At 39.3% G+C, this 12859-nt stretch overlaps 1 protein-coding gene across 1 annotated transcript in view; it reads right to left on the reverse strand.

The window, feature by feature from the left end:
- Positions 1-12859, reverse strand: part of ZNF385D (zinc finger protein 385D) — a 420720-nt gene that overhangs the window by 124318 nt on the left and 283543 nt on the right. The window contains exon 3 of the mRNA XM_059818926.1: positions 7798-7940. Coding sequence (XP_059674909.1) covers positions 7798-7940 — 143 coding nt within the window. The remainder of the gene's footprint in view (positions 1-7797; positions 7941-12859) is intronic.

Raw genomic sequence — 12859 nt, forward strand, 5'->3', positions numbered from 1 at the left:
TGTATTCTGTGTGGCAAAAGGTGACAGCTGCTCATCATAAGCACAGGAGACTGCTAATTCCCTAACTGGAACATAATCCTAAAACTGTTCAAATAAGTTGTGAGGAATCAGATAATGGGTTGGGTTGGAAGGCACCTTTAAACATCATCAAGTCCAAGCCCCTTGCCATGGGCAGGAACATCTTTCACTGGATCAGGTGGCTCAAAGCCACCTGACCTTGAACACTTCCAGGGAAGGGGCATCCACAAACTTCTCTGGACAACCTATTCCAGTGTCTCACCACCCCACAGTAAAAAATTTCTTCCTTATGCCCAATCAACCTATGCTCTTCCAGTTTAAAAACATTGCCCCTTGTCCTGTCACTGCAGGCCCCAGTGAAAAATCTCTCTCCATCTTTCTTAGAAGCCCACTTTAAGTATCAAATGGCCATAATAAGGTCTCCCCAGAGCCTTCTCTTCTCCAGGCTGAACAACCCCAACTCTCAGCCAGGGTGTTCCAGCCCTCTGGTCATTTTCGTGGCCCAGGTCTGGACCTGCTCAAACAGGTCCATGTCCTTCTGTTATTGGGGACCCTAGAACTGGATGTCGTACTCCAGGTGGGGTCTCATGAGAGCAGAGTAGAGAGGTAGAATCACCTCCCTCGACTTGCTGCTTTTTATGCAGCGAAGGATATGACTGGCTTTTGGGGCTGCAAGCACACATTGCTGGTTCATGTCCAATTTTTCACCCACCAGTATCCCAAAGTCCTTCTCTGCAGGGCTGCTCTCAATCCATTCATCACCCAGTCTGTACTGATATTGGGGATTGCGGAACCTTGCACTTGGCCTTGCTGAACTTCATGAGGTTCACATGGGCCCAATGAAAGCAATTCCAAAAATTGCAATGGGTAATTTCACATGTCAATTTCACAGTTTCAATTCACATGGGCCCAATGCAAGCGATTCCAAAAACAGGGCCAGGAGTGCTGCTAAAATGTAAGGTAATGCTGAGAGAAAGATAACACGAAAACTTTTGTTGATGCCTGGGTTGAAACTTGCAGAAGTCCCAGCTATTAGTTGCAAACAGAGGCCAAAAATTTTTAGAGGAGGTTGCAAAGGGATTAAAGCTAGATTTAGTAGGATGCTCCTTAACAAAGCATCAAGTCCAAAGAAAATAATAGCAATCATTCAGGAGACAACTGCTAGGGAGCTGAGACACTACTCCCCAGCTGCTCTGCAGTGCAAAGTAAAATAACAGCCATGCAGTCACAGGCAACCATGGGAAGGTTACCTGAGGGCTGCAGGAACACTCATTTATACAAAGTCAGAATATGAGCTCTGTTCCCTGCCCATGACACAGAGCATAGACCATAAATAAGAACAGCAGACAAGAGTAATCCTGGAGCTCTGGATCCACCCTAAACTGACTCAAAACTGGAAAAAGACAAAGAACTTAATTTCACCATGTCTCCTGAGCTGTGAACATTTCCTCTGTATCAAAGAATCAGAGCTTTACTGTTACTTCAAACAGAGCCCAGGGTGTAGATCAAGGATTTAAATGGACAGCAAATAAATCTGGCCAATTTAAATAATGGAATATTTCATACTGATGTTGATTCATTCCTGTTTTGCAAGCACCAAATAAAAACGACTGAATTGCCAGGTTTTTCTTGTGTTTGCTCATTCCCTAATCCCTCTTCTTCCCCTGCAGACTTCTTAATTAAATGTCCTGGGCAGTGATGAAAATGTTATTATAATAAAGAATTCCGGAACCCAAAGGTTATTTGTGCAGTCCTCCCTATTTTGAAAAATATTCAACTAAACAGCAATAGAGATATAGACCATAAAGAAGAGTATAGCTACCTTACAGCTCAACTGAAGTGCCATGGTAAGGAAAAAAGCAAGCCAAACCCCTTGTTTCTAGACACCTGTAAATGAGCAGCCATGCAAGGAATATACCCAGAAGCAATAATCCCCTCTGTTTATCTGACAAATTAACAATTTGGTGCCGTACAGTTCTCCACCTGATAAAGGTCCTTCTCATGGAAATAACATTACAAATCAGCACAGACTATATTTTTACTGCCAAGTTCTTCTATGTAGGCAGTATTCCATCTTGATTCACGTGAAACTGAGGCCATTGTGTTGTCCCCTGACTGTCCTCTTCTGGAAACAAAGCATTCTGACAGCATGTCGTCACTACTGAACTTTAAAGGATTTTATACAGTGAGGAAAAATAGTCTCATTATGCTCTTCTGCTCAGTTAAGTCAGACAACATAAACCAAAACCATTATGTAGAGACATAGAAAAAAACTGGGTTTATTTTGTAAATTTCAGGCTGCTAATGTTTAGAAAAACTAACATGTATTTCAGATTCCTCCTCCACTCTTCACTATCAAAAGCTACATCTTATTCATAACATCCAGAAAATTGGCACATCATTTCTGCAGCGCATATCTTTCTTCTAGATTAAAAAACCGCAAAACTATCTGGGACAAGAGCCTAAGGAAAAGATTTTTAAAATGTTTTCTGGCAGCTTTTTGACAGGTTTTCTCCACATTTCCTGGCATAGCCCTTTCCAGAAATACTTGTCAGCAAGCAGGTTTTCAACATGGTCCATGTCTATCAGTTGTCCGGCCACAATAGGACACGACTGCATTTCCCAAACAACCATGAAGCTATGCTCTGTATGAGCTAACTCAGTGGTTATCAGCAGGCCAGGCAGAGGCCAACAGAAAGACCAGAGTGGGGAGAAAAGCAGCTCCCAGTAACACAAGCCAGCCATAATTGCCCGCTACTGGTACCTACAAACACAAGCTTCACCTCTATAGAGAGTGCAGCCTTTGTGCTGCCCTGGAAGCTGCTAGGGTGTTGCACAGGCTGGTTTTCAGGAAGCAAGGAGCATTGTCAGCCTAACCCAAGCTGCCTCTGGAGCCCCAACCTGTGGGCAATGGCAGCTGTTACCTCCTCCTCCTTTCCTACGTGGCAAATCTCTACCAGGGCAAGGTGAAACATGAAGCCCTTAATATTACACCTGGGGCTACTGGCATAGAACAAGCAAACAGGAAAACTCAGGGGACTGAACAAGGATTACTGCAGATGGATCATAAGAAAGAGATGTCTGTAGAGTAATAGTTAATTTTCCATCCATGTTTAGTACAGTTCTGACATTGCCACTACTCTTCCAAGTCATATGTTTCTAGTCAAAACTGTAATCATGTTTCTTTCCAAAGGGTGCTTCTTTGGGAAACTTTCCTTCAACAAACCTTCAAAGAATAAACAAACAAGGAGTGAAATGTATTGTCTGATTTTCCACCTAGTAATGGCAAATGTCCTGGATTTGCAAACTTAAATTCTGCCTCTCAGGAAGCTGAAATATATAATTCTGAGAGCTTCAGAAATAAGCAAAACCTGGTTTCTGATGCATCTGTGCTTTGAGGATGATGGGCTTTGGAGACTATAAAAAAGATCTAACTGAGGTTTTTTCTGTGAGAGGGTCACTTCAGCCTGACGCTGACGTCTAGCAAAATGAAGCCTTTCCTCTTAGTCCAGGGACTCATATCAATATTTTCCTACAAGTTAATGAACTTCTAGACTTTGATGCTTGTGAAATCTCTTTGCAACCAAAGATTGGCTCATGAACAGGAACACCACATATGCATATTCACATGCACTCACGGACCAGCGCGTATTCAATACAACTGGTAAATCTTTGTGTCTCTAAGAACTAAGTTCTTAGAAGCACACAGACTTAAAAGCTTCTCACTCTGCAGATGAAAACACAGAAGTATACCAAATGTTTGCTAGATGATCTCAAACATTTTTCAGAACAATTTAATTATTTTTCTATTCCTCTGACAATCTTCAAATCATATTTTAAAAAGCTACATAAGCATTGTTTATACTCGTAGTTTCTTTCATTCATAAAATTCAGCCATTTAAATCCCATACACTTGATTCATCTTTTTATATCAGATAAACTTGCAATGAACTTGTGATTCTTCAGGGTCTGCACCAGTGAGCTGTTTTCAGTTTAAACAGCTGTGTTGTTTAAATTTCTTGTTACATACGACGTCAGGGTACCCATTTGCTTCACAATTAAGATCATAGCACCTACAAATGTTCAGCTAACCAGATTGTTAATTGGTATGTTTGCTTTATGCTTTCTTGTACAAACAGAAAATCTTCCTCCTGAAACTGAATGGTTCAAAGGTCCACGTTACCCTCCTTGCATTTCTCAGGTTACTCACTTTTTTACTTTTCCCTCTCCTCAGCGTCCAGAGATATTACTGATAAAGGCTTGCACACCCCATGTTATCTCTTCTATTCTCTGCTCCGATGAAAGCTTTTGCCTTTGTAGAAATCAGTGCTGAATGTTTTTTTCAGAGGCGGCCAGCAAAAACCGAGCTAGCTTTAGAGCAAAATCATCAGTAACAAAGAAAGTAATCTTACGTTTGTAATAAACTGGAACAGAGTTAGTTCTTGTGTATGTGCCTGAGATTCTCCATTGGTAAATTACTTTGGCTTTCACCTCTCCTAATATTTCTATCCACTTCATCTGAATCCTCAAATTCCCTCAAGATTATCTTCAGACAAAATTAGAAGCGTAACTGCTTGATAAATGGGAGCATTCCTCTGTAAACATAAAATACAATGTCAGCACTTCTGCCATCTGATTTCTGAGTAGAATTTAATGTATCAGCTGTGAATAGCTTATGACCTGTCGCATAATGTGGGGTTCATCTAACTAAATGTAGATGCAGCTGAGCCAGTCCCACATTATAGTCAGCAGATATGAATAGGAACTTTCAGGGTTTACTTCACCTCATGCCAAAGTAGACATATAGGCTGTTTGCATTGCAACCTATCTTTGTATATTTTTCTCCACTTAAAAAATGAGAGAAATTGCTCATTTTTCTCCAGATATTATCTTTTGCGGAGAAACTTAGGCTGATTAGCTCAGATGCCTATGCCTATCACAACCAAACTCTCAAGTTGAGTTAGGATTGCCATAACCAGAGACCACTTCTTTTCTCTGAAACATCCTGAATTTTTACTCAAGTTTCTCCTTGATCATGCTCTTTTCAAGTAAAGGCTATTGAAAAATGGCCAGTAAATGGCCAAAACTCTGGGCTTCCTTCTAGCCTCTTGGGAAGTAGCCCGGACATACTGCCAAACTCATTAGTTCCTGTGGAATAGTGCAAGGGTCAAGAGGTCTTTAGAAATTCATTTCCTAAGACACAATCTATGACCTCGACATCTCAGTCAAAGGTAAAGTTAATTTATCAACAACACGAGAGAGAATGTCCAGTTCAGGTGTTCTTTTACTGACCACCTGCTTGACCTTCATTAGCCACGGAACATAGATGCTGCTCTGCTAACAATGTGTAGGATTGTCAACGAAGTCAATGAATATAAAGCATTATCAACAGCTACAATCATTCATGTGCATGCATATTTACAAAGATCATTTTGTGGTTAAACACTTGTTTTCTGTCTCACATTCACATACTTAAAGCCCTTGTCAGACATCCTGTTTAAAGTCTAATATGACCTGTGGGTTACCTTCTCCTTAGGCTGATAATGCTCAACAGCAGCTGATGCATCCCCAAAAGATTCGTCAGCTTGGAAAGTATTTCTGGAAATATGCAGAACTTCTCAGCTAGCCTGCATGTTTGGAGGATGTCATTAACCAGCTCTGGCACATGAGCTAAACATAGCAGCGTTCAATAATGTACTGTTCAAAATGAAAACGGGAACACTGAGGATGATGCTGCATGTCAGCACACATGATGAGAAGGCAAAGGTCATGTTGCAAGGCAAAGATTATGAGCAGCAAGGCAGGTGACAGCAGCTCTGACAACCACATCCTCACCCTCGGGACTGACATATTCAGCAAAGGTGGACTTGGCAGACAGCCACACATCACAGGAAGCATTACTCTGCCTGGGAACGAACTTCAGAGTGCTGTTAAAAAGGGCTGCTAGTCTCACTCTTGAAACCTAGGCTCAGCTTACTGAAAAACTGAAGAGACGAGGAGTCTGTAAAATCCAACTACAGTGCTTATACCAAACGATACAGTACTAAGATGATGTTCAAGAATAACAGGGTTTTGATAGGAGTCTCTTTTCACTTCCTTACTTCCAATTAATATGAGCATATCTTCCTCTCCCCCCCAAATAATTATAGTATAAAATCAGTCTTTGTAAGAAAAAAGAAACTGGAAATTTATGGAACAACACAAGATTAACAATTATTTACTAAAATTCATTATTAAAATTGCATTTGAATGATGCAGAGTTAAATAATTAGCAAAACAATCTGAAGACTCTGAACTATGGAAATTCCTGAAAAAAAAATAGACATTCTAATAGACAATTTCTAAAAATTCAGCTGGCCTATTGCATTAAATACAAACAATGATCACAAAGCAAAACCAGTAAAAAAACAACCAAACCCTAAAGCATACTAAACAAGTCTAATGTTTTATCCATTTCATTATGAGTTATCAGTAACTTGGTTAAAACCAGCACTTTTTAAAACTTTGCTGCATACCTATATAGATTTTAAAATTTGAAAAAGTTTCTTTGTAATAAAAAGTGTCTTTGTAATAAGAATTCTTTGACATATTGTTTCTGAGCATGTTAAGACTTGCAGCTTTTAGTTTCTCTGATCTCTATTAAAGCTGTGAATTGCTTGAATTTAAGACTGCATAAATAAATATTTTTGAAAATTAGTTCATTTTAATTACTTTAAAGCAAAATGAACATCCATAAAAGGTAAATAAATTAACATTTAATTATGGAAATTTGCTATTGATTACTACAAATTGCTTCTAGAATGGGCATGTTCTTTTACTACTCTTAATTACTGTAATTAAGATTTTTGCATGTTAGTTAAAATTGTTTTGGCATGGTAAATTCCACCCCTCTCTGTGTCTCTCAGAGTAGGTAAGCACACACATTCCTAGGGTGTTTTTTTTCTTCTATATCTAGTACATGTAAATAAGGAAAAGAAGTTCCCAGAATACATTCAAATTAAAAAGAGGCATAATTCTATAAAGTCAAAATCAACATAAAACCAATTTAGACTTTCTTTCCTTTTAGAGTATTAAGTATCTCAGCCAGAAAGAGGAAAATTGAAACATTCATGACATATGTCAGTAAAATAATGATAATACTTAAGGAGGAATAAGTTTTCTATAATCATAGACAGTATGTCTAAGTAAAAAAATTATTAAAGAGAAATCTAACCTTGTTTTAACCTAAGGCGTAAGAAATAACATATCTTAACCTGAAAAAAATACATTGGATTGTTTGCCAGTGAATAGCTCATACACCAGCTAACGTTGTTCTCATTCTTACTTTAATTGCCCCGACAGCTTTATCTTTTGTAGCCCCTCCAATTTGTAAATTTTAAGTATTTCTCAGGAAGCCTGTTGGAGATGGGATGAAGAACGCCATCACTCTGAGAGTTCCACTCTCTGAGAGTTGCAGCGAACTGTAAGTTAGTGAAACTCTGCACATCTTAAATTAGAGTGGGAAACTCACAAGCCCTGGGACTGAATATGGCCTGCAACTTTATTGCATGTCACTTGGGATCATATCATTTTTTCCTTCTACATCACTTCTGACTAACACTCAGCTAGGCTTTAATTTATGGTCTACCAGTGCGTCTGAAAGAGTCATTTGGCCCTCAGTAAGGGAGAAGATATTCCAGGTTTAATTGAGTACATAAAATTCTACTTTGTGCCCTCTTGAGTCTTCCATGGAAACTGTGGCTCACTGAGGCGGACAGTAACTGTTAGGAGTGTACTTACTGCATTGAAGTTGGGGAAGAGATTGACTGCTGCAGCAGTGTCCAGAGGAAATGGAAGAAAAGGTTTAATATCCAACGACGGCTGCAAAGGTGGAGCAGGAGGACGCACTAGGGCTGGAAGAGCAGCGCTCTGGCATGTACCACCTACGTGTAGAAAGAGACAGAAGGCATTCAGCAAGTACTATGATTAGGGGGAAAAAATAAAAAAAGCCAACACAAAAAAGCAACAATAAAAAGCTAATATAAAACAAATACATTTTTATTTGTCCACAAATTACTGCATTACTGAAGAAGAGCACAGCTGACTCAGTAACTGTTGATTATAATTCTTTGCCAGTAATTGCTTCAGGTATCAGTCTATTATTATTTAAAATTAGCTAATAAACCATTTGTCTCCCTGGATTGTCTGGAACACTAGTTCAGTGTATGTCTGACTTCCCTTTGGAACTTCAGCTAGTCTCATTCTGCTATAATTTCAATGTTTCATCCCAACTCTATTGCTCAACCCTCCAAAGGCAAACTGCTCCAGAAGAAAAAGAACAACTAGCTGTTCAGCTCAGCAAAAGTCATATAATTTTCAGACTTTTGGTTTTTTAATTAAATGCTCACTCATGGATTTACAGCTTCAGAGTCAACCTAAACCTTGCAAACACAACATACCTTGCTGCCTCAACTGTTGATCAATACAAATCTAAATTAAGAACAATTTCAGCAGCCACTAAAATTCTGTTTATGGGAAGGTACCAACGAACACTTTCTGCTTTGTGAGGGGTGGAGCTGACTCAGACCCTGTACAGCAGAGAGCAACTCTCAGCTAATGCTACCAACCACCAGCTCTGTGGGAACATGATGCAAATGAAGAAGTCCCCTTGCATACCAATAAGTCACTACCTGTTTGCAGCAGACCCTGTTTTACTTATTTGTTTGCCCCTTGACACAGCCAGCTAAAAGCTGGAAGGATCCAAGCCCGTTCTCTGCTTCCAATGTCTCACATGTTTTGGTCGCACTCCAAAACATCAATTCCCTGTTAATTAAAGACTATTTGGATCCTAGGAAACTGTTAAAATATGCCAGTGTTCTTCTAATCTGAGAGGCAGGCAACAGACTGTAAAAACCTTCTGGTAATAGTCCAAGAAACATTTAAAAAAAAAAACCATAAAGGGAGTTTCACCCCACTCATTGAACAAAGACACAGGCAGACAGACCAACAGAGGGAAAGATCCAAAATCTGTTTCTTTTTTCCTCTTGTACATACAGACACTTCATTAGACAAGCTGCATACATTCTTTAAGAGCCCAAATATAAAGTAGTCAGAATGATATACGGAATCTCTCCATATTTGGCCAGCAAATCTGCTAACAAGGTTTGCCATTTAATGCATCTAATTGAGGGCTAACAGCACAGGATTTAATTAACCAGTTGTAGCAGATCATCCACAGTTCTGCTTCTAGGTATAAAATCAGCTGGAGCCAAATTTTCAAAGACAGTATTTTTTGCCAACTTTCAGCTCCTCTGTGAAGCATTTCACTAAGAATCATTGAAAGGAAAACATTACCCACTAGTAAACTAAAAGTACTGGATTAGCGTTCACTCCAATCTCACGATAGTTTTTGCCCTAGAGTAACTGCCATTTTTGGACTAATTTCTACATTTACCTCAATGTAAGAGTGTACCAAATCACTCTTTGACTGCACCAGCTAAGGATATGGGCAACAGAAAACCAGAGGGCAAGCAGCTCTGCTTTCCATACTCACCAGCATAGAATTATCAAGTATTTCATGATTGCCATTGGTTTGGCAATTGCTACATTCCCGTGGAGTTATTACAAAAACAGTGTAAAAATAAATTTAACAGGTCAGAATGATGATAAGGTAGTGCTGAACATGCCAATCTCACCCCCTCTAAATAGGAAAGACCCATAAAGATATTGTTTTAGATGCTGGAAATACTTTTTTTTTTCCCCCTCATGTAAAGCTTTTACAGATCATGAAAGGAAGAAGTTGCTCCTACTAATAAAAACCTCAATAAGAAGTCTCCAGGTTGCACCTGAGATTGTACAGAATCACACAGAAATGCCAAGGTGAGCATTTGCCTGGCAATAGCAAAGAATTTGAAGGTGATTAAACACCCTACAACTCCCAGATGTAAATGCAAACTGGACTGAGAAATATCACCTATGCTTGGGGACCCAGCTCATGGAGTGTCTTATCTCAGTGCTATGGAGGAGAGCCTCGCAGGTTCGGATTACCTATAGCAAAAGCATTGCTATCCCATACTCTTCTAGGATACCATGTCATGAAAGATGAAATATTTCTCTTCTGTGATCCTTCCCTGTGGCATGACTAGGCACTCATGCACCTGCCGCTGCCAGCAGTGCTGCACAAAGTCATCTGGGGACGAGAACATGCTTTAAATGGAAAAATTCAGCCAGCTCTGCAGGACCTTGGCTGGCACTCAGTGCGTCTGGAACAGAATTTAAAAATCTACCACAGTCCTGGCTACAGCGGCTACGGTCAGGAGCACAGCTGCTCTCTGTTTTTGCAATAGTGTCAGACATGTCCCTTAACGATGGAGCATGTGATAGGTATCATGAAATTTGAGTTTTTGCTTAAAAGAAATTCTCTAATGTTGATGGTTGCAAAAATTAGCTTCTCTTTCCATTTAACATGTGCAGAGTTGTAGTCTAGAATAAGTAACAGAAAACCTGAAGCAATGGCAACCATTTGTGTGACCCAGCTTAACTGAAAAACCTTTGGACAACATTTGGGAATGTCAATGTTAACTATCTCCTGTCTAATCCATTAGCCAAGGGATGGAGAGGGGTAGAAGCCCACTGAGAAGAGTTCTTGAAGAGCGCATGTAGATAAATTCTTACTGTAAAGAAGGCAATATCAAGGGCAGAAATGATGACAGAAGGAAAACATGAGAAGTGAGAAAGCCAAACTGAAGGTAAAGGAAGAAGAGGTGCATTGAAACTCATAAAGCAGAATTTACTTTGTAATTAAGTGGTGCCATGTGTGAAAACAGCACACTTGGTAAATGACTACAGGAAGACATAGGTCCTTTTTAGTTATCCAGCGTTACTGAACACTGGATCAAGGTGAGGAACCATAAAGATTGCTTATGACTATTTTGGTGATCTGTATGATAAGCTTCTGTAGAAAGTCCTCCATAGCTTTCCCTGTGCAGATGCAACACTGCTAATCAACACACAATCAAGGCTCAACATCAGCCTTTTTACAGACTTCCTACCAGCAAGGTTTGGAGTTCCACTTTGACCAATAAAGCTAGGATAACATCCCACACCACTGTATGCTCTGTCCACAGCCTGTGATTGATACTCTGTATTATTACCTGAAGTTCACATAGACACCCATGACAAAAACTAGGTGCATACATGGCCTGACTTAAGAGACGTAACAGTCCCCCCAAATATAGGGCAGTACAGGTCTAAAGTTACATTTTATGAGTAGCGTGCTACATTTTCTTAAAATAGGAGGATACTAACATATTTATTAATTCCAGTGTTACAAGTTAGTGATGATATAGTCTTTCTAAAAAGGAAGACTCTTTCCAGCCCATTCAGAACCTAAATGGGAGATGAACATTCTAGACATTTGGGAAATTCATGTCAATGTTTTTACCTTAATTTTCTTCGTAGGAAGCACAGGAATAATACAACTTAGAAGCTTAATTAGCTCAGCATTGTAACCAAGATTGAAGTAATCATTCGTTGCTTCAATTTTCAGGCAATTTAAAACACAGGGAAGATAATCTCTTGGCCAGAGGCACTGGCAATACATCCAAGGTAAGAGTGAGCAAACACATTTGAAGAAAAGCTTGCCACAAACCTTTGACACTTCCTATATCTTATTGAGACAGTTTTTGAGAACTCCCCCAGTGTCAATCAAACTGTGCATTTTTACACATGGATGCACTTTTGCGTCTCCAGCTGGGACTAGACATTTTGCCCTACCACTAGGTAATCTGTTTTTCAATACAGCATTATGCTCTGAGCACAGACAGCCTATGTGGCACAAAGCCATGTGCGCAACATGAGGTTCGTGCTCTTTGTAGCATAGCCTACTCAAGCAATTCTCCTTCAGAAACCACTGGTGATACGAACTTCACCACTAGAACACCTTTCTTGCCTGTACCCAGAACCAAGGGAAGACAATAGAAAGATTCAGATGAAGAGATGATTCCTGCAGGTTCAGCCTCAAACTGTCCATTCCATAAGGAACTGTCACATTTTATTTGTTTTGAGTTGAATGTGAATAAATACCGGGTTTTTTCCCCCCAGTTTTGACTTTAGAGACCATGTTTCACTACGGAATTGAAAATAGATTTTAAAATGAGAAGCCATTCCAAAAAGAAGAAACCAGATTCCTTTAAAATGCTTAAGTTTTGACCTTATCTTAAAGACATTTTTGTCACAATTCTTTACAAAAAATTAACACCTTCTGGGAGAAATTTTTGCTTTCAATGAAGTACCATTTTCTGATAAGAAAGTCTCCCATGCAAATTTTTGTGCCCAGTTCACTGGAAATACCTCTCAGATCAGTGCTATGTAAAGAGTATAAACAGCTGTAAGCACTGCCCCTAAAATCCGGATTAAGAGAAGCACAAAGACTGAATATGCACAAAGGAAACAAAAGAAAATAGTCTTAGAGTAAATAGGCATTGTAGAGCAGGGTTTTTTTTATATACAGGATAATAAATAATAAGTTTCCTTAATGTATATGGAGGAGGTCAAGATCCCCTAACAAACAGCTCAACAATTTGGCAACCACATACTGCTATATTTTGTGACTTGGCTATAGAGAAATACATGCTACATCTTCCCCTGCATAGCCTTTCCTCATGCACAATCTCATTCCCAATTCTTTAAACTCAACTGCAGGTTTAGTTTCCAGAAAAAGAATCAACAGATCTATTATCAAATAGCCTCTCCTAAGGAAATATCCAGACCAAATTTTGCAGACACAAATAATGTAGATAATTTTTTGCAATGCTTTTGGAACTTGGAGGTATGTAATCTGGGCAGGAAGTCTAAACTAATA

Source organism: Gavia stellata, chromosome 6 (assembly GCF_030936135.1).
Source record: "Gavia stellata isolate bGavSte3 chromosome 6, bGavSte3.hap2, whole genome shotgun sequence".
Classification (NCBI taxonomy): domain Eukaryota; kingdom Metazoa; phylum Chordata; class Aves; order Gaviiformes; family Gaviidae; genus Gavia; species Gavia stellata.